Genomic DNA, 26,366 nt, shown 5'->3' on the forward strand with positions numbered 1-26,366 from the left:
ACAATCAAAGGACAACTGTAAATATTAAAATCTAAACCAGCCTTTTGTGCACATAGTTACATGTGTGGAGAGTTCCAGAGGCCCTGAAGTGTTGATGCTGTTTTCAAAATGTATCAAATTGTGTTTTATGTAAAGTGACTTTGACACAAAATGTAATACGCAACTAAACCTGAGTATTAGAAGTACAGGAATCGCTTCACTCCTTAAGACCAACAGCATTTTCTGTCTGGGATTGTGAGTGTTTATTTGACATGAATCCATCTCTAGCTCATGGCGTTAGACTTGGAGCAGTACCATCTGCTGCTCTGTCAGACAAACATGAGATATCTAATCAACTTAATTACTCAGTCAGCCCTTCTTTGAGCCCATCAACATGGACACAAACATACAAGCACAGGTTTACAGTTTAACACACCTACAAAAGTAACCACACGTACCAACAGTGACTCCAATAATTCTTTGGAAACTTAAGTCACTCTTTAAACTGCGAATGTCATTATATTTGATTTCACAAATCTAACCAAGTGGTATTTGCAGACAAATGATTCTAGACCTTTTTCCAGCACTTCCACATTTTTTCTCATCCATTTTTGCAATTACTTCTAAGTGCTTCCAAGGTGATTGTATAGGATGTATGATGACGTCAGTTCACACAGGTGTCTAAGCACAGGTGTGCATATTAACAATGCACATGTTCCACAAAGTTTGACAACCACAAAGTGTCCAAATATTTTAGGGTGAATTCACAATTGTATCACAGGTATCTCAGCACAAATACCTGCATCTTATTCACTAATGCAATCTACAGTAGTTTAACCGCCCACTAAATGCGCTGACATAGTGCTGCAGCACGAGTATTTAAATCAAGTCATTGTCACTCTTTTAGAGCAAACATGCCTAATTTCTATGTAAATCAGTATTATTACAGATATCTTCCAAGTGCTATTACCACCTGGGATGGCTGAGTCGTCCAAATACTTTTTTGGGCCACTGTGTATGTCTGCACATCCATGTACTTGCATATATCTGACGTAACATAAAATAATCAAGGGAAGGTGAATGAACCAGTAGTACCTGCTTGTACATGCAGTGATTAGTTTGTGTGAATATGTGCTTGCTTGTGTCCTTGTTTGGATGCTCATGTATGGAGTGGAATCCAGGTGTGAGCTGATTGTATGGCACATGTGCATATCTGTGTATGTGAGTATGTATCCAGGTATTGTAGTAAAAGTTCTGGTAGATGTTCTGCTGCATTAGGCACACTCTAAAATTTCCATGAATTATACACACATGAAATATGTAGGCCACTGGCTTTCCTCTGATTACCGATTACTTGGTCGCTCATCAACACACTCATAGAAGAATCATAAGTGAGTGCCTACCTCAGGGGCGATGTAGTCAGGGGTCCCACAGAAGGTCTTAGTGGTGACTCCCTCACACATGTTCTCCTTGCACATGCCAAAGTCTGCGATTTTGATATGACCCTCTGCATCCAACATGACGTTATCCAACTTTAGATCTCTGATGCACAAAGAAGAGGAGTCAGAGGAGAACAGAAACCAGCAAGAGGGGTTCCCAAACATTTTGACAAATTAATGTTCATGACTTTTTCAGACCTTCATGGATAAGGATTTATTGTGCAAAAAGAATCCCAATATTTGTTTTTCCTCCCCCTTTCTCCTCAATTTGGAATGCAAAATTCTCAATGCGCTCCAAGTACTCGTGGTTGCGTAGTGACTCGCCTCAGTCTGGGTGGCGGAGGATGAATCTCAGTTGCCTCCACGCCTGAGACCATCAGTCCGCGCATCTTATCACATGGCTTGTTGAGCGTATTACCACAGAGACATAGCGCATGTGGAGGCTTCACGCTATTCTCTGTGGCATCCATGCACAATTCATCGCGAGCCCTACGGTGAGTGAGAACCACACATTATAGTGACCACGAGGTGGTTACCCCATGTGACTCAACCCTCCCTAGCAACTGGGCCAATTTGGTTGCTTAGGAGACCTGGCTGGAGTCAGTTAGCATACTCTGGATTAAAACTCGTGACTCCAGGGGTAGTAGTCAGCATCAATACTCGCTGAGCTGCCCAGGCCCTCCAGTATCCCAATATTAATCAGAAATTATTTTATATTTGGTTCAAAATGCAGGACTGTTAACTATAAACAAACCCAGTATACACTTACTTATTTCAGGACTCTTATTTTAATATAACAAAGACTTGGCTCTGTTACAATACTCTATATTTAAGTATTTACCAAATGTATCTTTTTATAGCCTATATTCACCAGATTATATATCGCAATTTAAAAATCCATAGAAATATGAAATAATAGTGTAAATTATGAAAAATCCCAAAGAAGTGTCAGTGATTATTTTATTACAATTCAGGAGGCACTATTATACTGTACTGTAGATCAAAACCACTTTAACTGTAGAACACTCCAGCGCCGGCCACAGAGGAACACAGAGTGAAGAACACAGAGTGAAAAAAAGAAAAAAAAATATGCATCCAAAAAGCAACTTTTGCACATGATTAATCAGTAAATTTGGTACAGCGGTTTAACTCTAGATTCTTTTGATAGCTTTTTGCCAGGAGGGTTCCAGTGTATATATTGCATTACAAATTCCATGTGAATTGCCCATATGGACTAGGAAGAGTTTGAAAAAGTATGTTTTTAAATCAATTCAAAATGCTGAAAATGTAATTTTAGACAAAAATGGGAGAGTGTGATCAGTAGATTCAGGAGAACTCAAGAAATAGGGGCAAAAATATGTTTCTAGCCATACAGTTCCAGTTATTAGCAAAAAACTTAAAATACAGTATCTTATTATATAGCTTACATTATGCACCACAAAGTGTCACATTGATGTATGCCTCATTAGTTGGTGGAATTTAGAGCCACCCTGCACAGTTTAGGCCCAATATATATTTTTTACAGCATTTATTAATCTTTGTTAATGTTAGTTAATAAAAACATAATTGTTCATGTTAGTTCATAGTGCATTAACTAATGTTAACATGTACAACTTTTGATTTAAAAATGTGTTACTGTATTTTGAAATTAACATTAAACAAGTTTAATAAATTGTGTAAAATTGTTGTTCATTGTTAGAGCATGTTAACTAATGTTGTTAAATCATTTTAACACTTTGTAATGCGCTACTGAAATGTTTGATTTTGCCACAATGTTTTTTTAGTCTTCTAGGCCTTGAAATCTCAATTTGAAAATTCTTGACCTATACAAGCAAAGACTGCAAAAAAATGAATGTGTTCTTTAAGAAAGAGATGAAGGGAGAGACAGAAGAAAGGTTTTCATGGTGAGTTTATCATGTGTTTCTGTGGTAGCTTTATGAAGAGGAGCAAAGCACAGGATGAGTTTGATGAAGGGGAAAAAAGGGAGAAGGGCTGTGTAAAATATTAATGAGTGGTGTCTGTTTATAGTGGAAACATGCGGTGTGAGATTTGAGCTCAAGGGTTTGGAGGTTTCCTTTTAACAGCCTGAATTACAGCACCACTTCCTGTTTAGCCCACTGTGCAGGGGCACAAAGGATACAGATATACAAAAATGAACAATAATATTTTTAGTAATTAAGTGACACAAATGGGCACACAATATCTGTGATACAGCTGTGAATTGTGTATGAAAGTGTGTGTACATACTAAGTAATTAGCTATAGTTTGGTGACAAAAAATTGTCTACAGTAATTATAATTAGCTTTATGTAAAATTTATTTTTCCTTTATCTATCCATCTACTCTGCTATTGCTGCTACATAGTTATGGGTAAGCATACTACATAATGTGTGTTATGGTACATGTTGCTCTGACTGAAAGTAGTCTTACATCCAAACCCTTGTTATGGCCTTTACTGTGCACATATGGTGCAGTCAGCTGTTATTAGCGGTTAGTAGGAAGCCCTGTCTCACGTCTATGAGTGACTGACATGCAGTGCTTTTGTCTGGCCTTCACTTACCTGTATATAATACCCTTCAAATGGAGGAAGAACAAGCCTATAGCGATTTCTGCGGCATAGAACCTAAACACACAAACACACAGATACGAATCAATCTGAAAGTCTGAGCATGGGGAATGAATAGCTATTTATCTTCAAAATCTATTCTACAAATTTTCAAATCAGCTATTGCATTAGATGAGTCATAGTTAAAAACAGTCCAACTTTTAAAAACTCATCTCAAAATCTCTTTGTTTTGTTCCATTTTGATCCATTTAGCCACGACTGGACTAGGAAGCTATCTTGGGAGGGCATTTTGATCTTTATGGTGAGCAAGTGCTTGGGTCTGCGTCGGACCAGGATTGGGGCCCCTTGATCATTTCCCATCAGAACTGGAAATGGGGGCGTTAGGGGGGGACAAGTATAATCTAGGGGGGCAATTAGACCTGGCCATGCATCTAGCTCTTTTTTAAAGGGGTCATGAAATGGAGAATCAAATTTCACTTGATATTTAGACATATAAGTGGTAATGTACTATAAAAACATACTGTGAATTTCAGAACTCAAAACTTCCTCTCCAGTATAAAAATAGCATTTATCATTGCCACCCTGCTGAAACAACTCGTTTTGAAATTCATGAAGTTATGACACATTGCTAATTTGCATTTACACACTGCACAACATGCGTTGTCGCACCCTTGGCCCCCGCCAACTGCCGTGCATTTCAAGTCAAGAGAGCAGGCCTTCCGTGGCTAACTATTCCTAACATAACACCTCATGGGACCCATCTGGACTGTTGAATTATTTTGTATATAAATATGAACTACGCAGATTATTTGACCACTGCCATCTACAGATATCTCACCGCTTTTAAAAGACACAGTGTCAAGTTACAACACTGATAGGGAGAAGCAATTCTCTTTCATTCTGCTGCTGCCTCATGGATGCGTTTTTTGCCCATCTGTGCTATTTTTAATTGTTGGTGTAGGTAAACATAGGACGTCTTTGACGATGGACGTCTTTTACCATTTCGATGTGTTTCCGGTGATGTGCACATCCAGTATGTGTGTGTGTGTGTCATTTCAACGTTCTTTGAAAATGTTTTGTTTTATCCGGCTCATGAAAGCATGGATTACTTGTGAACAGTCAAAATACGATTCAAGCATTGCAAAGGAACTGTTATTAAGGTTGGGCCAGTTAAAAACACATCAAAAAACTTAAGTAAACCACTTCATCCATGAATATTTCAAATGTCATGACTGTTTGATAGTTTATGGTGCTGAGTGTTAACTTAAGCTTGCTTAAGATGAACAGTTTAATATATTCAGAGGCAATGTGTTGGATGTGCGTTATGTGTAAACCCTGCAATTGTGTTTTATAATGTTGAGGGGCTTATTCATTCTCTTCCGATTGGGTTTGCTGAATTTGAGGGGCTGCATGATGTTAGCCAATGAGTAAACATTTGGCATTTACATTGAAGTTTTAAGAAGGCACTTAGGCCAAAACAGAGCGTTTCAGATAGAGGGTGCAAAAACAGGGTGGGAAATTATTATATATTACTACATTTTGACCGTTTTAATGTTAAAAAAAACTTTTATAACATTATCACTGGACCTAAAGTGAGATAATAAACTTATTTAAAATAACACTTCATGACCTTACACTTATTATAAAACACTAGAGCTCTGTCAATAAAATCAAACATAGATAAATCTAGATAATTCTCTCACGAAATTGTATTGACAATTTAGATTCATTTATCGATATTTATATTCAACTTTTCATGCATTCTCATCAAGTCCAACATATCAATAAAGAAGAAGCCGTCTGTCTAAATAAGTGCAAACTCAGAGAGCGATGTTCCTAGTGCAGTCAGTGATGCTTCTATAAAGCGAGAGAGACTGAAACTGAGCCGTTTCTCTTGCAGACACACTGGGACTCACTCACTCACACATTTGGCAGGAGGGTTAGGCAAACATATACATTTACTGCCTAATTGCGATTTATAATTAAACAATCCCGATGTTGATTCTTAAAATCCCATGAATGCTCTTTTATTCTAAGCTCAACCCTCTACAATGTGTGTTAATCATTCACATATGCATCTAAAAATGTCTATGATTAGCCTTTGGCTGGTAATATTTAAGATTTCACTCAACAGTGACATCTTCTCACTGCGTAATAGTTTGGTTTGACTTGTATCGTGTAATGTGTCCAAAGAAGAGACAATGCAATCCATTTGTCATTGAATAATGTCAGTTGTTGATCAAAAACAACAAAAGAAGCATTTAATTCTAATCACACATTAGCACAATGCTCATTCGACCATTCAGCCAAAACAATGTCAAAGTCTCTGCCGCTAGTCTTAAAGAGACAGAGCCATTTTAGCATTTGTTCTACATGTAAATGTAAATACTTGTAAATAGTATAAAATAGGCGTGTAAACAACTAACGTGTAACATTATCTACTTTGTGCATGACAAGTAATTTTTCAACAAAATTGTTTACAGACATATTGTTTCCCTTCAAATTGAGTACATCACAATTTCAGTGGGTCAAAAGTTTACATACACTATTTAACTGCGTTAACGAGTTATCTGTGCCTATAAGCAGCTTGGAAAATTCCAGAAAACAATGTCATGCCTTTAGGAAATAAGCTTCTGATAGGCTAATTGACCAATTGAAGTCAATTAGAGGTGTACCTGTGGATTTATTTTAAGGCCTACCTTCAAACTCTTTGCTTGACCTCATGGGAAAATCAAGAGAAATGAGCAAAGACCTCAGAAAAAAATTGTGGACCTCCACAAGTCTGGTTCATCCTTGGGAGCAATTTTTAAAAGCCTGAAGTTACCATGTTCATCTGAACAAACAATAGAATGCAAGTATAAACACCATGGGACCACACAGCTATGATACTGCTTGGGAAGGAGATACATTCTGTCTCCTAGAGATTCATATTGTTAGGTGCGAAAAGTGCGAAACAGTCCTAGAACAAGAGCAAAGGACCTTGCGAAGATGCTGGAGGAAACAGGAAGACATGTATCTACATCAATAGTAAAACGAGTCCTATATCGACATAGTTGGAAGCTTTTGCTCCAAAACCGCCATAAAAAAGCCAGACTACAGTTTGCAATTGCACCTGAGGATCTTACTTTTTGGAGAAATTTCCTCTGGTCGGATGATTTTTTTTTTAACCATAATGACCATCATTATCTTAAGAGGAAAAAGAGTAAGGCTTGAACGCCGAAGAACACCATCCTAACTGTGAAGCATGGGAGTGGCAGCATCATGTTGTACGGAGTGGTGGTGGTGTAGTGGTCTAAAGCACATAACTGTAATCTGGTAATTAGAAGGTTTCTGGTTCGATCCCCACAGTCACCACCATTGTGTCCTTGAGCAAGGCACTTAACTCCAGGTTGCTCCGGGGGTTTGTCCCTGTAATAAGCTCTGTAAGTCCCTTTGGATAAATGCATAAACAGGCTGTGAGGACGATTTCCCTCCTCCCCCATCCCAGACCGCTCCTATGGTGGGTATATGGATCCAGGTAAGTGCTTCGATGTCCCCGGACTCAGCATGCCCACCAGTGGTGCCACAGGCTCCACCCCATCGCGAGGCCCCAACTGCCAGTATGAGTATGTCCGACTCGATTGTCCTATTGGTCCCCCTTGCCCGGAGCTTGAAGGCATGGCTTGAGCTCCCCAACCCATCACGGTGGGTGATCAGGACTGTCCGACTCAGCTACAAGATTCAGTTTGCCAGGTTCCCGGCCAGGTTCAACAGCATCCGCTTGTAGTGAGACTTGGTATTTGGTCGATCGATTTCTAATCGATGTGTGGGCGGCTGTGGCTCAGGTGGTAGAGCGGGTCGGCCATTAATCATAGGGTTGGTGGTTAGATTCCCAGCCCACATGACTCCACATGCCTAGCATCTTGGCTAGCATCTTGCATGACAGCTCTGCCGTCATTGGAGTGTGAGTGTGTTTGTGAGAATGGTAAAGCGAAGTGTTAAAAATGGCGCTATATAAGTGCAGACCATTTACCATTCTTCTGTCTCTTTGATGGAGACTAAGAATGTTGGATGATCTGTTTTCTCTCTCTCACAAAGTGCGACTTAGGATGTTGGATGGTTTGTATTCTGTTACATCTTCTACCACTTAGGCCAGAGATTCAGAATGTTCATTATTATTCTGCTATTGCTTCTCTCTCTCATAGAGTGAGATCAAAACAAAGGTGTTCATCTGTTATCCTGTTAGTGTCTTCTTCAGACACTCAGGATAAATGTGTTTTAGAAGTGTATCATGTTAATGACCCTCTGGACAGGTCCCGAGGATAGTTTTAGGAGATTTCAGTTTGGTGCTTCTCGTTTCAGGGTTATGACAAGATGCTGACATCGGAGGGGGCCCATCCAGTATGGCTCACCCTCCCTTCTTTGTGTGGAACATTTGCATTTTAAAGTACATAGTTAGAACAATGGCTTTAAAGTTTTATCTATGAATTGTTCCTTATCTTCAAAAATATTATTGGCATTTTTCTGAAGATATAAAGACCAAACATGATATTGAAAGATTAAATGTTATGCATGCATTCATTTATACCACCATAGTTCAGTTTGTGTGACCTATTGTGCTAATTTAACAACTGCAATTTACATAAACAGTTCTGTGAACAAACATGGAGTGGATGTGTTAAAGTTGGAGTCCATGTTAGGAATAAAAGTTTGTGTGTAAAGATTTGTCTTTGTGGCTTCTTTATTTCAGCTTTTGCCACATGGAAAGTTAATGCTGATTCAAGAGGTCTTGATGATATTTATGGTATTCATCTCAACTGTGGACTTGGGCAAACCTTGGGGGGTTTAAGGTGTTGCTAAGAAATCACTCGTGGACAAATGAGAAATATTTTCCAACATGTTGGTCCGGGGTCTTACTTTCTGAAGTGTCTGGAAGTTGTCCGAGCAGCTTATCTGATGGCTTTGCTTGGAATTTGTTTGTGTTGGTCCTGCTATGATCCAATCAAAATGGATTCACTTTTCTTTGCCTTGACAGTTAAAGAGGGGCTCTGCCATTAACTGGCTCCTGGAATGTCATCTGGTCCAATTGTTGACCACATATTGAAGCAAGATCTCAAGATATCAGCCAGAAAGTTAAATCTCGGTCTAAAATAGGACTTCCAAATGAACAATGACCCCAACCATACCACCAAAGTTGTGGCAAAATGGCTTAAGGACAACAAAGTCAATGTATTGGAGTGGCCATTGCAAGCCCTGACCTCAATCTGATAGAAAATTTGTGGGCAGAACTGAAAAAGTGTGTGTGAGCAAGGAGGCCTGCAAACCTGACTCAGTTACACCAGTTGTGTCTGAAGGAATGGGCCAAAATTCCAGCAACTTATTGTGAGAAGCTTGTGGAAGGCTACCCAAAACATTTTACCCAAGTTAAACAATATAAAGGCAATGCTAACAAATACTAAACAATTTTATGTAAACTTCTGAAACACTGGGAATGTGATGAAAGAAATAAAAGCTGAAATAATTCACACTAGGTATATGTACAATTCTGACTTATATATATATATATATTGGTGTTATATATATGTATATTTTATATATATGCACATGCAGTATAATACTGTATATGTAATTTCAAGACATCTTATATATGGACTTTGCATATTTTTAAAAAGCAAATTTTTTATTTATTTTTTCCATTTGCCTCCGAATTTGAGACCATCAACCCGCGCATCTTATCATGGCTTGTTGAGCGCGTTACCACAGAGACATAGCGAGTGTGGAGGCTTCACACCATCCACCGTAGCATCCACACTCAACTCACCACGCGCCCCACCGAGAACAAACCACATTATTGCGACCACAAGGAGGTTACCCCATGTGACTCTACCCTCCCAAGCAACTGGGCCAATTTGGTTGCTTAGGAGACCTGGCTGGAATCACTCAGCATGCACTGGGATTCGAACTAGCGAACTAGTGTACCCCAGGGGTGGTAGCCAGCGTCTTTTAATAAGCAAAAGTTTGACTAAAATTATAAAGAACGAATGTATAAATGATCAAATATAATGTGTTTAATTAATATTTCCGCAATTTACCAAGTCAGAAGGTCCCCTGTATAATTAATAACAGCATTTGCTGAAAGAGAACAGCACTGCTCTCAGAGATTAATGGAACAGCACAGTAATTCAACTAGCCCAAAACAGAGAGGAAACTACTCACATTTTCATACTGTATGTGAGCAAAATTTACATTATAACTAAAATATATGAAAATTAATTGGAGTTGAAAGGTTGTAAATTAGAATCAAATCATGATATTGTGATTTATCAAATCGTGATATACTGTATGTGTCACGATATTTTGAATCATGACGTGTATCACAATACGTATCATATCATAAGTTAGCTGGTGATACCAAGCCCTAATAAACACCCCGACATGAAACGCAACCGATTAGGGTCAGGTGAACATGAAAAAAGCCTAATTATGCAGGGCTTCCACCTAGAAATATTAGCAGAAATACTGTTCAATGGTGCAAGCGATCCCACAAAAGGCACAATAAGATAAAGCAAGCCAGATATCTGTTATTATTACAAGCATGCACAAATCTTTTATTTATCAGGTGGCTTGTTTGTCTGTCCCACATTTGAGAGTAACATTGGAAAATATTTAGCAATGTTGTTTAGTAATTAATGCAGCTGTAAAGCAGGAAACAGGCCTCACAATGTCACATTATGTCAGAGGATCACTTCTGTTTCCATGCCACAGTGTCAGCCTCTGGCTATCAGTATTCAGAGAGAGAGAGAGAGAGAGAGAGAGAGAGAGAGAGAGAGAGAGAGGAGAGAGAGAGAGAGAGAGAGAGAGACAGATACCACAGTATGAGGGAATGTCTTGAGTTTGTGTTTCCATCACTAAATGCATGTCCAATTTGGCAATTTCTAAACCTTATTAATATTATTATTAGAATTTTAAATGTACTTAATTTTTTATTTATTTGTGTCATCCCTTGTATCTTTGTCAGTGACACTGAATATTTTGTCTCTTTTCTTAATTTATAATTGTATTTATTTTTATTAAATTTTTTGGGGATTGAGCTAAGCTGTAAATGCTTTTGCAGTATGAATGTACAAATATTTATGATGCAGATAAAATATCTTAAAACTAAGCGAGTGATCGAGGGTGACAGAGAGAAAGATAAAGTGAGAGGGTGAGAGAGAAGAGGGAACTTTAAAAGAAAAATTTTTGGGCTAATGTATCTTCAGAAGAACTTTTTCTCATTATGTGACTGTTATTGACTCCACACATGCTCCATATAACTGATCTGTGTGTGCTTTTACATATGGAAACTATGTATGAGAATCAGCAGGGACCTGTGATCTGGGTCACAAGATGATTATATTTAAATTCTTTATGTTTAGTGTATAGTAGAGGTAGATGATACATATCGGTTTTACCGCTTAATCGATAGTCGCAGTTTTAAGCTTTTTCCTAGTTTTAGTAGTTTTCACCTAACTGGCTCATATTACACACAAAAATGATCTTTTTCCCAAATGATATTTTTACCTATTTGTTTTGAACCAGCAACAGCAGATTCTGATCCATCGCATAAGAAAGTAGTTCCATGCACAAATGCGTTTTTGTGAGCGTACTCAGTTTTTCCTAATTTTTTTAAATTACTTGTTCGTTGAACTGTTGTATATAAGCAATATCACACTCGCAATCATGCGATATGGCCATAAATCGGCACTGCTGTGATTCAGCCGCAGGCACGAGGCCACAGGCAGAGTGCTGTTGGTAATTACAGCAATGCTGATTTATAGCCATATCGCACGATTGCAAGTGTGATATTGCTTATATACAACAGTGTCGGATTTGCTGATATAAGGCCATATCGCACTCTTGCTCATGTGATATTGCTTAAATATACTGTATATATAACGAATATATAGGCTTTAAAAAGCTGAAGCTTACTTGTTAAATACTTACACATAGAACATTGTAACGGAACCAAGTCTTTGTCATTTTTTCAAATAAAAGTCCCCTGAGAATTTTGGGCTTTTTTACAGTTAAAAGTCCTATGTTTTGCACCATCATAATTTTGGTTATTATTGAATTTGTTGTTGCATAATAAACTGCTTTTGGGATTTTAATAATCTCTTGTTGCCTCAATTTCTGTGCCAGCATAGTAAGGAAAGACAGAAAAACTTTGATCAGTCTATAAATCTATTTTAAAAAGATATTGGCAGATTAACTGGTTATCTGCCTTTACCACCACCTTATTTATATGTATCCGCAAAATCCACAATCGGTCGACATCTTAAGTATAGTTAATAAAAAATAAGATATATTGCAACCATAACACTCATTTGAATTGGAATGGCTTTGCGCAATTATTTTCTTAGCTTGTTCAAAATGTGGGTTAGATAGAAACTATTGAAACACTTATAATCACCCTGACCTTTGATATACATAGAGCTTCATATCAACACAATGACAGTGCTCCTCTCAAAGCTCCTCTCTTTTGCAGAGACAGGCTAATTCTTTATGATAAAGGGCAGACAGCAAGCTGAAGAAGAGCAAATAAAGATGAAGCTTGTTAGATTTGGAGGGAGAACGCATAGTAGAAGATTATGGCAAAGGTCAGCTCAGTCATCTACTGACAATGTGCCACCCATCCTGAATCTGTCTAGTTACTTTACATATCTGTCTACCTATCTGTATATTCCTTTCTTTCTTTCCTTCCATCAGTTCTATCTCAAACAGCTAATGTAGGTGGGCATCAAACAAGAGGGTCAGATGAAAGAGAGTTCGAAAGAGAGATATAAAGAAAAAGACAGAGAGTCTGAGATGGGCAGAGCAGGTTGACCTGGCCTTGGTGCACCCAACTAAGAATATTTCAGAGTAGACACCTCACATATCACTAAATCCTACAGGAGGGATGGGGGAGGGTGAGTGGCCCAAATTGGTTTGAGGTCACTTTGAAGTGACAAGGAACATAGCACAGCGGGGAACTCTCTCTTTCTGCCCTCCTACTGTCCTCCCCTCCTCCCATCATCTGACTGGGCTTTAACATCGAGAACACCTGTTCATTCCAGCGTATGTTGGAAGGATGAGCTCAGCCATTCTGTTAGATTCAACTAACTGACTCACCCTGGTGAGTGCATTGATAAGTTAATCAGTGAACTAATCAGTGAGCTTTGGTGAGCTTTTTGGTGAGCTAATCAGTGAGCTCCAGAGACAAAACTGAGCAAATATTTAGTGACTGAAATCTCTAGATAGAAATGGAATCTGTTGGAAAAAATAAAAAAGTGTTTCATGGGTTTATTGGATTTAATAGGCAGCAAAGGATGAATCTGTGCTGTTCTTTGACAAGTTAACCATTGTGTTTCTTGGTGAACTAATTAGTGAGATAATCATTGTGCTCATTTAGGGAACATTTTTGTGAGATCATTGGAGAGTTCATGTTATGCTTAATGGTAAACTAGATGATCACATCGATGAGCTCATTGTCTATTTTCCATCAAAGGGAATAGCGGTCAATAACAAAAGCAATTTGTCTGATTTCGGTTTTGATTTAATCTGATAAATTAATTCTGATTATCCTACATTGCTGTATTGTTAACAGCATGGATGGAGCTATGCAGAGACATTGACAAGTGTTGTACTCACACAGCATGGGGCTCTTTGAACTTGCCAACCTGCTGGATATGGTACATGAGATCCCCACCATTGATGTATTCCATCACAAAATACAAGCGGTCCTGTAGACAAAAGGAAAAGAGAGAAAGATAGAACAGTTAAGAACAGATGACATAGACAGTGAAACAGTTGAACTCTCTGCCCAAGGAAAGCAAATAACAGACTGTGAAATAGCTCAAGGACGGGACGGAAACAAACGTCAACTTAAGGGGTAAGTTTTTTTTAATTCTTAAGTTTTTACAGCACATCAGAGACAGTCTTCCTTGGTTCTCCCCCTTGCTCTCTCGCTCCTGCCCTCTTATGCCGCTCTCCTCATGTTACTGAAATTAGACACAGGTGTTAGTTATCATTTAGCTCAGGTGTGAGCGCCCTTACCGCTTTTCTCTCCCGGACGGGCGCTTGACCACGCCCCCGCTGCCACATAGACACTAACAGACTTTTTCTTGATCTTTATTCTTGTGATGAGTATTTTGTTTCAAATGGGCATAAACTTGAATTATATAAAATATACTGTATATATATATTTATTGTAGCATCTGGACCAATCAGACACACAACTATTCTTAAGCCAACAGATGTCTCAAGACTGTAACAAGCAAAGGTCAAAGTAGGCCCAAGCCCACTACGTTATGTCTGCTCCCCCACTGATCATTATCAAGCCTTTACACTGTCTTTACAAGGTCCAGCAACTAGTGGACATCAGTGACAATCCAAGCGGGGGAGGCTAACTGCATTCCAGAGCAATCTTTCCCCCATAAGAAATGGACTCAAAGCCCAGAACAACAGACTTTTCTTCATTAAATTATAAACAAACTATAAATGAACATGTATATTCCCAGTAAATTGTGTATAGGATCATTAGTCTTGTAAAGTGTGTTTGTACTGTATACTGTTTTATGCATGCCTTATGACAGAACCAGATAATGTACAGTTAGTTCTGCCATGTTTCCTATCAAATGAATCCTTGTGTGACACTGCAAATTGGTATATATATATAATTCTGATAGCATGCATTGTATGCTTGCTACATTAACCAGAGCATAAAGGGGCACACATTAAAAACTTATCCCCAATCATGCAAATGAGTCAGCTTCCAAACAAAGGAACATTTCCCGCTTGGAAATTGCACCTTTCTCATTGGTCAAGCTAGACTCGAGGGGAGGGACCTTCATTCAGAATTTCAATTTTCCCTGGCTCTTTCCCTTGACTCTCTCTTCCCTCTGCTGCGTGGTCGTGCTGACCATGAGGCCTGCAGGCTGGCAAGCCTCAACACCTCAAGACATGCGCAACTACCTCGACAATCGACTCAAGGAACCATCAAGCCTTTCTCCTGTGACGGCATCCGGGTACTCTCCCAACATCCAAGGCAATTGCAAGTATCGTACCAGTAGCTAACTGAACGTAGGTTTAGTATAATACATGAAAACCCCTTTGTAACAAAGGTGCTTTTAAATTAAGAAATGGATGGTTCTCTCAGATGGTCAAAATGATTCTTTTCATAACTGCATTTCCCCTATTCTGTTCCAGTTTCATTTAATTTTCACTTTTCCCTTTCCCATGTATGTGTGTTCATGTGTATGTTTTTGTTTAGATTAGTTATGTGTTCATATTTTAGTTGAATACATTTTGTGTACATTCTTGTGAGTTGACTCTGGTCTGCTTGTAAATCAATGTAAATGTAAGGATTCGATCTCAGCTCCATGCTAAGAAAGAGTTATTTTTGCATGGCCACGAAAAATATCCTTTCTGAGAATTGATAGAAGATCAATACTGTGTGTTCGCTGGATGAACACATAAATTGATTGTAATGCTAATTCAGCTACCTCAAGTTGATTCTATTAACCGATCCAAATGTTAATAATTAATCATAACGAGTTATGATTCATTATTCATGTTTCCCTTTTAATGATATGTTGATTGTGGTATATTTTGATAAATAATATCATCCCTGTTTCTAAAAGATTTCGCTTCAAAGCTACACCTATATGTGTAATATTATTGTCAATAAGCCATGAGAATAATCTTTATTATATATACATACATACATACATACATACGACAGTTAGTTCCAGTCCTCGATTCTGATTGGACGAGAGAAGTTCCATGAGCACTGATGGTGTGACAGCATCAGCACTCAGACGCTTCACTGTGTGTATCACTCCGCTTGTGTTTGTGCTGTTATAAACTAAAGTGTAAGTGTATGCATATGTGTAAGGAGTTACTGTCTTTATATGTTAGCCAGCACGTGGTGGCAAAAGATCAGTTTTGTGTGTAATATGAGCCAGTTGGTGACAAAGTGAATCCGTTAGTCATTGTTTACATAGAACAGCGCTCTGTGAGTTTCCACATTGGATATATGGGCTGGGTCGTGATCCTACACACCCGGTCCCGTATTCGGCTAATTATGCCTCCGTGAGGGATAAAGGTCGACTGCAGGGGATCGTGCGGGAGAGAGAGATCGTTAACGGACATGTCCATCATGTCTGTGTTTTTGTCTTCTTTTAAGTTTATCATTAAACTATTATTTATATCGAAAAGCTGGTTCTCGCCTCCTTCCCGGGCTTCAGCACCAGTGTAAAGGTATTCAATGGAAAGGAGGAGGTGAGAACCGGCTTTTCAATATAAATAATATACCTGCCACAGATACATTCTGTTTAAAATCAGAATCAGAAAAAGCTTTATTGCCAAGTATGTTTTTTTACGCATACAAGGAATTTGTTTTGGTGTTGTAGGCGCGTGTCACACATTCTCTAAATATAAAAAACAAGTATTAAAATATAAGCAATATAATATAAATATGTCCACACAGTATATATTAAAAGTAAGAATAAAAATAAAAGAGCAGCAGAGTAAGTACATTGGCATGTAGAGCCAGAGGTGGAGTGTGGAGAGTGTAGGGCCTTGCCCCACTGAAAATGGCAGCAGAGACAGCATGGCCCTTTGTTCTATGATCAAAGGTGAGACATTGAACTCCATTTCCCAGAATGCATCGCAACCGGACGGAAGTCCCGCCCATGGACTCAATCTCAGATGTCATTGGTCAAAAGCGGCCGATGACCGATGACGTCATCTTCTTAACAAAACTAGCGCGCTCATTTGAGACGCTCTCTCTCTGCATCCAGCTTGACTGTACACCTACAGCTCCGCTGTGCTCTAAAGAGACATCTACATCAAGGAATTTCCCTCCTTCTGGACAAAGAAAGACCACGTTTTTCTAAACCTCACCATTTGGCCACGGTAGAGTAAGATTAACTTGGCTTTGTTCCAGTCATGTAGTGTACAACCGGTTCATTTCATCTTCACTGTGAAACAACAGTGAATTTATATAGGAAACAGAAAAGGCGACCAGCTTCCCTTCTCAATCGTTTTCCCACAACGTTGACTACCTCTCGCGTTTCTCGCGATCACCGGACCCGAGAACCAACGCAGAGATGCGTCTTTTCGCTGACGAGCGTGAGACCAAGGACCGAATCCAGATTGTTTCTCCTGACCGCTCAATGCAACAGGAATCCAACAGACAACCCTGCTGAAATCACACAGGATTTCACAAGTAAGGCTTGATATCTGGGCAAATTTAGTTTAGAAACTGTGACTTTTCTTATAAACCTAAATCATATATATTTGATTGCTGAATGTTTGATGTTTTGTTTTCATTTGTATGTTAACTACAATCGCTGAACGTTTAATGTTTTGTTTACACTGTACATTTAACTACGGTCGCTGATTGCTGTTTGGAGTTATGAGATCGTAATTTTAGTGATCTGAATCAACGATTCAATCGCGCTGTTACCAGCGTGTCATCTCTGTTAAATTGCATGAACCCCTGTTTGTTCTCTCTCTCTCTCTCTCTCTCTCTCTCACTCTCTCTCTCTCACACACACTGAAATTCACGGAGCGAGCAGCACCACGGTTTATGTATGAATCAGGCTGGTGTTTTTCAAATTCTCCCACCTGTTCCGTTCAGTTCCTTTGTGTGTCTGCTCATTACCACCCGCACGTGGTATTAGCTCTATATTTCTGGATCTGATCCAGCCATCTTGCTTCCCTACACCGTCACATAATCGTTGGCTCTGCCCTTTCCGGCCTAGCCCTCCATTTTGAATAGTTCCTCACGAGGAGTTTAGTCCGCCATTTTGTGTCTTGGTTACCGACTCGAGACACACACCCCCACACACATACACTAGCATATAGCTCCACCATTTAGTTAGGATTTCCATCTTATGTTTTTGTGTTATATTCATTTAGTATTGGCAGTGTTCATTGCTGTTTGATTATAATAAATCTTGTTATATTATAATAAGTATTCCTGGTTTGTTTGTTTGAATATTGTGTTGAAGCCAGCCTCTGCCACGTCAAGAACTCCTACATTACTTCAGTATTGTTAAATTGTTGTTGTTAGAAGCCGACTGTAACCAGATTACTGTCGGGTTCATACGGCAACAATTTTGCTAACTTCTTCCCCTTTTGATTATTTTGATTCTCAATCAAAATACTTAATCTGCAGGGTGGAATTTTATGAGACTTGATCAGTCACTCACTATCAATAAACATTAATTATTAATTTATATTTGATAGTAAAACTGATCTAACCAACCTGTGAGCTTACATAAATTGGTGCCCGTGTAACATTGATTATAATCAGTGTTCTATTAATTAATAATTGATGGTTGTCTATGATAATTATTAGTTATTGCTAATAAACACACCCGCTCCAAAACTTGTGAGCCCTACAAGAGTGTCAGGGTGGGTACCGGGCCTTGTTGATAAGGCAAGTGGCGGATGGGAAGAAAATGTTCTTGTGGCGTGAGGTTTTTGTCCTGATGGACCTCAGCCTTCTGCCAGAGGAGAGTGTCTCAAAGAGATTGTGGCCAGGGTGGGAGAGATCAGCAACAATCTTTCCAGCACGCTTCAGGGTCCTGGAGGCGTACAGGTCCTGGAGCGGCGGCAGATTGCAGCCAATCAACTTCTCTGCAGACTGGATGACACGCTGGAGTCTGCCCTTGTCCTTGGCAGTAGTAGCAGCGTACCAGATAGTGATGGAGGATGTGAGGATGGACTCGATGATGGCTGTGTAGAAGTGCACCATCATTCTCTTTGGCAGGTTGAATTTCTTCAGCTGCCGCAGTAAGTACATTCTCTGCTGTGCTTTCTTGATGAGGGAGCTGATGTTCAGCTCCCACTTGAGGTCCTGGGAGATGATAGTTCCCAGGAAGCGCAAAGACTCCACAGTGTCGATTGTGGAGTCACAGAGGGTGATGGGGGCAGGTGCAGGTGAGGCTGAGTTCTTCCTGAAGGCGGAGGACATCGCTGTTTCTATAGTGAATGACATTTGAGCACCGGCTACCCCGAAATAGAGAGGAATACCCTGCTTGGGCATCTATTTTCCACTGAGAAAGCTGACCTTCAGAAAGCTGTAAGCATCTCTGATTGGGTGTGGCAACAGGTGATCGCTCCATCTCTCTATGTCTCTCTCTCTCTCACACTCACACACAGACACACACACACACACACACACCCATCCGTCTATCCTTGTTTATCCAATGACTTGTTAGAAACAGCACAAACCATGATAATATTTCTGAAGTGAACATTTTGAATTACTAACAGAGGATTGGACGCATCATTTGTTTTGAACCAGCAAGGGCAGATTCTGATCGGTCGCGTAATAAAGTAGTTCCATGCAAAAATGCGCTTTTATGACCGTACTCAGTTTTTCCTAATTTTTTAAAATGTAATTGTTCATTAAACTGCTGTACATAAGTATTTTTTTAAAATGTAACATTTATATAATACAGTGTATATATAAACAATATATATTTAAGCAATATCACAATCGCAATCGTGCTATACGGCCCCTACATCAGCACTGCTGTAATTACCTATGGCACTCGGCCTACGGCCGAATCACAGCAATTCTGATGTAGGGCCATATCGCAACTGATATTGCTTAAATATATATTGTTTATATATATACTGAATTATATAAATGTTACATTTAAATAAAAATAAAAAAAAACCTGCAAGACTTTCTCGGATTCCTTGATAAATGTATAGTTCATGCCATCCCAGATGTGTATGACTTTCTTCAACTGAACACAAACATAGAGAATATCTCAGCTCTGCAGGTCCATACAATGCAAGTGAATGTGACAAAAACTTTGAAGCTCCAGAAAGCTCATTAAGGCAGTGTAAATGTAATCCATAAAGCTCCAGTGGTTTAATCCATGTCTTCTGAACCGTTTAAATCGATTTCTGATGAGAACAGACCAAAATCTAACTCCTTTTTCACCAAACATCAACCCCATTCACTTGCATTGTATGGACCTACACTACACACTGTAATATTCTTCTATTCTTCTTTATATTCTTCTATCGTCTTTGTGTTATGCAAAAAGGAAATCATACACATCTGGGATAGCATGAGAGTGAGAAATTATGAGAGAATATACATTTTTGGGTGAACTATTCCTTTAACAATCCAATATACAGTATATAGAACAATGGTGCGATCACGTCATGTTGGAATTACCATAGTTTTTTTTTTTTAGAGATTCCGACTTGCAAAAAGCATTCATGTCTTCGAAGAGGTTGTAGAGCTTGAGCTTGTAAACGTTTTTAACACAGAATTCTATAAAAGCTACAGCTTGACTGCCATATTGGTTCTTTTTACATGACTTCACCACTGTGGCCTTAACTTAAAGGTAATACACATATTTACGTTTGATATGCCATTTTATTATGCTATTTTTACCTGGACAACTTTCTTCTTAAACATTTTGCAAGAACATATAGAGGTGAATTAATGAAGTAATACAGTGACACATATTTTGCTGTTATAAACAACAAAGCCGCTTTGGCATTATGAGTGTTGTCAAGGAAACTAATAACTTTTGAGGTCCCAAGAAGTGAAAAGCTTAGTGTTCAATCTCCCAGTTGTCAGCTAGTAATAACAGTGAATCTGACATAATGTGAACGTACCATTAGTTCAGGTGCCATTCTATTCTATAAACAATGCATTAAACCACCACCATAATTGTCCAATAACACCACAATATATAATTCTGTTAGCATTGATGTACTGCTATTAACAGTGAGATTGTATGAAATGCTGATATGAATGAAACTTGTGTGTGCTTTGGTTCACTGTCACTCAACAGTCTGCAAGAATATTTGTTTTTTGTGACATATGTTATGCTTTTAACATATAAACACACAGCTGCACATACACACACAAATACTCACAAGAAAAATCCCAAGGCCAAAATCCAGAGATCAAAACACTCAAAGACAAATTTTTCTTGGGCTTCATTTTATTGGCTTTCTTCCTGTAATGATGAGACCTTTTTTGCATTAGTTGCGGGTGGTGTAATTTCCTGCATTGGAGGTGTGTGTGTGTGTGTGTGTGTGCGTGTATTGGTGTTGGTCAGGGGAATTAGAGTCAGGGAGGATTAAGTGATTGAAAGTGATGAAGACTGTGATGGGGAGACTGACTGCAAGGCAGTAGTGCTTAAAGGACGTCCCATCACTGTCAGAAGGAAAGAGGATGGGCGGGAAAGAGTCTTTACCTCACACCACTACACACCAAATACCTAAAGCCCCACTACTACAACAATTCAGCATACACAGCCACACACACACACACACACACACACACACACACACTAACATCTGACTAACTCACCATTATACAGTAGGCTTGAGGATAATCTACATGACCGCAGCTGTTATACATGACTGCAGCTGTGACTGATCCCCCTCCATTAAGAAATCCCCACCCAACACACCACTTGAGTATTTTGCAGCTAACTGGGCTTTATTTGCACTTAAAAGCATAGTTAATCGAAAACTTTAAATTATACATCTGACGGTTTTGACTAAATTCTGATTGGATGAGTCATGTTCAAAGCAGTTGTAAAATACCTATGACTATCTCTGGATATCTCAGTTATACAGGATTTATTTAGCTCTTAAAGAGACCATCTAAAAAACAAAATAATAAAACTGGACGAGCCGTGTTCGAAGCAGTAGTAAAATGACTACAACAACATCAGGGTGAGTAAATGATGACAGAATATTTATTTTGGGGTGAACTATCCCTTTAACTAATGTGTGTGTGAAGCAGGAGATGATTAAGTGACGTTCATTTTAGATTCAATGTGTTTCCAGAAATATGATGAAAAGAGCTTGAGAATTGTGACGTCACAATCCTTTTCTCCCCCAGAGTCTCCTCTGTTTCTGACTCAGTCTTCTCTATCCCTTCACTCGCGCTTCCTGTCTCAATTTCTCTGTCTCTCGCTATCTCGCTGTCGGTGACTGGGGCTCATGCGGCGCTCAGTAGGATGTTGCAATGCTGCCTGTCAGAGCTGTGCTGCATTCACAGATGAGTGTGGCACACTGCCCCCCTGTGAGCATGTCACATTCACATGACCACACACAAACACACATACCATTTCTGTCGATGTACAAATGACTGCAGTCTCCAAGCAGTGTATGGGGGATGGGAAGGGATGGATTCAAGTGGGTGCATTCATGCACTGTGGTCATGTGTTGCACAATGAAAGAATGTAAAGTGACATGTGTGCCCACGCTTAGTGCTTATGTCAGAGGATATACATTGAAAGGAGAGGATAGACATTAAGAGAAGAGGCGAGATGAAATGAGACAAAATGAGAAGAGAACAGTAGAGAAGTGACAAATTGAGAAAAGAGTCAAGAAGAGATCAGATGAGACAAAACTTCAAGATATAGGTTGATACGAGATGACGAGATCCAAGAAGAAACAAAACGAGATGAGACAAAAGAAATAACGAGTCACTAAGAGAGAAAGAGAGAATGAAAAGAATCGAGGAGACAAGATGAGACTAAATGAGATGAGACAAGATGATGCAAGACAAAGAGAGACCAGAAGAGATGTCAGGATAGTCAAGAAAAGACAAGAGAAGATATGAAATGAAATGAGACAAAAATTGAAGAGACGAGAAAACACAAGATGAGAAGAAACGAGATGATACAAGATGAGGAAAGGTATGGTAGTAAGATACTAGATAAGACAAGAGATGAGACAAAATGAGAAGAGATAAAGAGGAGATAAGAAAATAAAAACAGAACAGTCAAAGAGAGAAAAGAACAGAACAGAAGATATGAGATGAGACAACAATAAGAAAAGAGACGAGAAGAGGCAAGATGAGACTAAGTGAGAAGAATCGAGGAGACAAAATGAGAAGAGAACAGAAGAGACAAAATATTAAAAGAGTAAAGAAGAGATCAGATAAGAAAACAAGAAGAGATGATACAGGATGTGGAGAAACAAGAAGAGATGTGATGAGACAAATCAAGATGAGACAAAACAAAAATAAATTAAACAAAATTAGAAGAATTTAAAGAGAGGAAGAGAATACGAGATGAGACAACAATAAAATATGTTTATTTTACGACTAAATGAGAAGTGACAAGATAATATAAGACAAGGAGAGATGACATTAAACTAAAAGAGAAGAGATGAGAAAAGACAAGATGAGATGATAGAAAATTAGGAAAGAAATGTGGAAAGTTACAAGATAAGAACAGATGAGATGAGAGACATGATGAGACAAAATGAGAAGAGACAAAACGTTACAAGACCAGGGGAGAAAAGAAGAGACAAGATGAGAAAACAAAAACAGAAGAGTCGAGGACAGACAAAAACAGAAGATAGAAGATGACAAAACAATAAGAAAAGAGATGATAGGAGACAATATGATACACGATGAAGGAGGAAAGCTGGTAAGATACTAGATAAGACAACAAAAGAGATGAGAGACAAGGTGAGACAAAATTAGAAGAGACAAGTCAATAGAACACAAGGAGAGACAAGAGGAGACAAGATGAGAAAATAAAAACAGAAGAGTCGAGAAGAGACAAGAACAGAAGATATGAGATGGCACAACAATAAAAGAAGAGACAAGTAGACAAGATGATTCAAAATGTACAAGAGACAACTCTTCTTTTTTTATTTCTCATCTTGTCTCTTGATTCTCCTTGTTTTGTATCATCTTGTCTCTTCACATTTTGAATCATCTTGTCTACTTGTCTCTTCTTTTATTGTGGACAAGGACAGAAGATAAAAGATGAGAAAAGAATATGAAAAGAGACAAGAAGAGACAAGTTGAGACAACAATATGAGAAGAGACGTGAGGAGACAAGATGAATCAACAATAAGAGAAGAGACTAGAGGAGACAAGATTAAAAAAATGTGAAGAAACAAGATGATAAAAGACAAGGAGAGACAAGAAGAGAAAAGATGACAAAACCATATAACCAAAGTTGTACCATAGTCTGAAAGCAGGAGTGCAGTTGAGTAAGAAAAGGTGGTTTTCCTGACAGGGCTAACACTCTCTTCTCCACCATAGTGCATTCAACATCATCATCCTGGATCACCACGTCCTTCTTGAGGATTTTTATCGCAAACAGCTCATCACCTCCCTTCTTCTCAGCCAACATGACCTAAATGAGATAGACAAAGAGATTGATATAATCAAAACATATACTTGAAGCACTTGTGCAAGGAAACAAGGGGAAATAAGCAAACCAAGAACCCAAAAAGCAAACACTTCATTTATTAGCAGAGGAAGCACTGATCTTTGACTGCAGATCACTACAGCAGGAGGAGCCACAGAGTTTACACTCATTCCCAGCACGTTTAGAGAGCATTAGGCCAGAGAGTGCAGCTGCAGTGTGGCCTTAAGACTGTTATTACCAAATGAGGCTCAGGCACAGATGAAATACGATGTGATTACAGGCTCAAAGACACAGAATTACACAGACATTTGTGGGAGAATATGGAGAAATGATGGACGGAAAAGACAAAGCTCTCTCGCCAACATGAGGAAGATAAGCAGCAGATTTGAGTGTGGCACAATGGGATGGATGGTGAAGGAAATTGTGAGTGATGGGAGGGCAGATTTTAATTGTGCTCATTTTTAGGATCGAGCCTGAAGGCAGATGCATAAAACAGAAGACAAAAATAGATAAACAGAGGGACAAAAACCGAAGGAAAAGAGAGGGAATGAGTGGAGGAGAGAAAGACTGTGTGGTATTGAGTGAAGGCATGAATGTAATAAAAGGGGAAGATGAGTAAGTGAGAGAGATTGGCTGCAGTGAAGCAGTTCAGAAACATATTCTTTAATGCTGAGATGTCTGTGAAAACATCTGTTACCAAACAAACATAGATAGACACACTCACATCATTCACAACTTTTAAAGAGCCCTTGAAATCTAAATGGCAGTTTTGTGGCTTTTAGTGCTGGTATATTAAAATTAAAGCTATCTTTTGTTAGTTGTACTCCTAAAAGTTTACAAAATTCACATTTTGCAATTTAAAATATAAAGTTAGTCTCTTCCACAAAATGGACACAAATATTGATGATTCATCTTGCACTACACAGATTTATACAACCAAATATGCTCTACAATGAAAATGTCCCTGGTACTTCAGCCTTACTGATGGGCCTGTGTGACATTATTGAAAAACTGCAAAAGGCTTAAAACTGTGTGGGGGCACATGAAAATAAAAAGGTTGTGTAACACTGTTTTAGAGTGTCAACGGGTCTCAAGTTTCACATTCATACTCTCTCTCTCTCTGTGTGTGTGTGTGTGTGATGAGTTTATGCACAATCTTCTGTAATACTCCCAAAACAGACACAGCACTTCCTGTCACCAAACATCAGTGTGTGAAATCATCTCTCAAATATTTTCCCTCGTATTGTGCTTCAAGGTCACATTGAGAAAATCCTGACAGAGGAAAAGTAATGCTTGAACAAACTTTACAGCAAGGGACAGCCTAGCTCTGCCTTTTAACTCTCTCTCCAAAATAAATGCACATATTGAAATGAGGCGAGTTATTTCAGTGTAAAGGCAGCCCAGATGGACACCTTGTGATTGGCCATGGGAAAAGAAAAGCGATACTCTTCAACATTTCAGAGGACACCATCTGCTCCTCACAGGATCTGCACCCTAACCCACACACACACACACACACACACACACACACACACACACACACACACACTACTCTGGGAGCATAGCAAGCAGGTCACATACATTCCAAAGCATTCATTACCGCTGCATACCTGTTTAGATAAACGGACATCAAACAAAAGTCTCAAGGACATTTTCAGCTAGAGCAGCCACCCAAAAGTACCTGCTGGGCAGGATCAGTGTTTTGTGTATCAGAATCAATATTTTGCTTTTGTCTGCTGTGTCTATGAACTTGAGTCTTCAAGATCATTATGTACCTCTGAGTCATATGCACACATTTGTGTAAGATGCTTGGTCACCTCTGAGAAAGAAGGTGAATGTCCAAACTGGACAGTTTGCTCTGTCTGAGAAAACAGAGCATCTGACATTTTGTTTGTCGTGATGTGGTTGGCATCAAACAGAGCCTCGGGTAATGAGGCTGACAGAGGTCTAACCACTACACCTCATCATATCAATAGCATTTTAAGCCTGTTGCCATGGCAACTGCCAGTAGCTGGAACAGCCTTCTTCTCCTACTTACAGAATGCCCACTCATCCTCCTATTTCCCTTCTACCTCGCATTTGGTCCTGCATTCCAGTTATTTCAGCTATTTAGAGTGACCTTGTCCTGGCTGAGATTACCTGCTGACTGAAGCACCAGTAAGCCTACCTGAGACACCTCTCAAAGAGGAAGAGACAGAGAGAGAAGCCCCAT

At 39.1% G+C, this 26,366-nt stretch overlaps 1 protein-coding gene across 2 annotated transcripts in view; it reads right to left on the reverse strand.

Moving 5' to 3' along the window:
• LOC127653093 (protein kinase C beta type) overlaps positions 1-26,366 on the reverse strand; it is a 231,503-nt gene that overhangs the window by 49,229 nt on the left and 155,908 nt on the right. For both annotated transcript variants that reach the window (XM_052139605.1, XM_052139604.1), the window contains exons 10-13: positions 23,966-24,139; positions 13,629-13,720; positions 3,978-4,040; positions 1,383-1,521 (exon numbers count right to left, since the gene is read on the reverse strand). In XM_052139605.1, the coding sequence (XP_051995565.1) occupies positions 1,383-1,521; positions 3,978-4,040; positions 13,629-13,720; positions 23,966-24,139 (468 nt within the window). The remainder of the gene's footprint in view (positions 1-1,382; positions 1,522-3,977; positions 4,041-13,628; positions 13,721-23,965; positions 24,140-26,366) is intronic.

The sequence above is a fragment of the Xyrauchen texanus genome, chromosome 12 (genome assembly GCF_025860055.1).
Source record: "Xyrauchen texanus isolate HMW12.3.18 chromosome 12, RBS_HiC_50CHRs, whole genome shotgun sequence".
Taxonomy (NCBI): Eukaryota; Metazoa; Chordata; class Actinopteri; order Cypriniformes; family Catostomidae; genus Xyrauchen; species Xyrauchen texanus.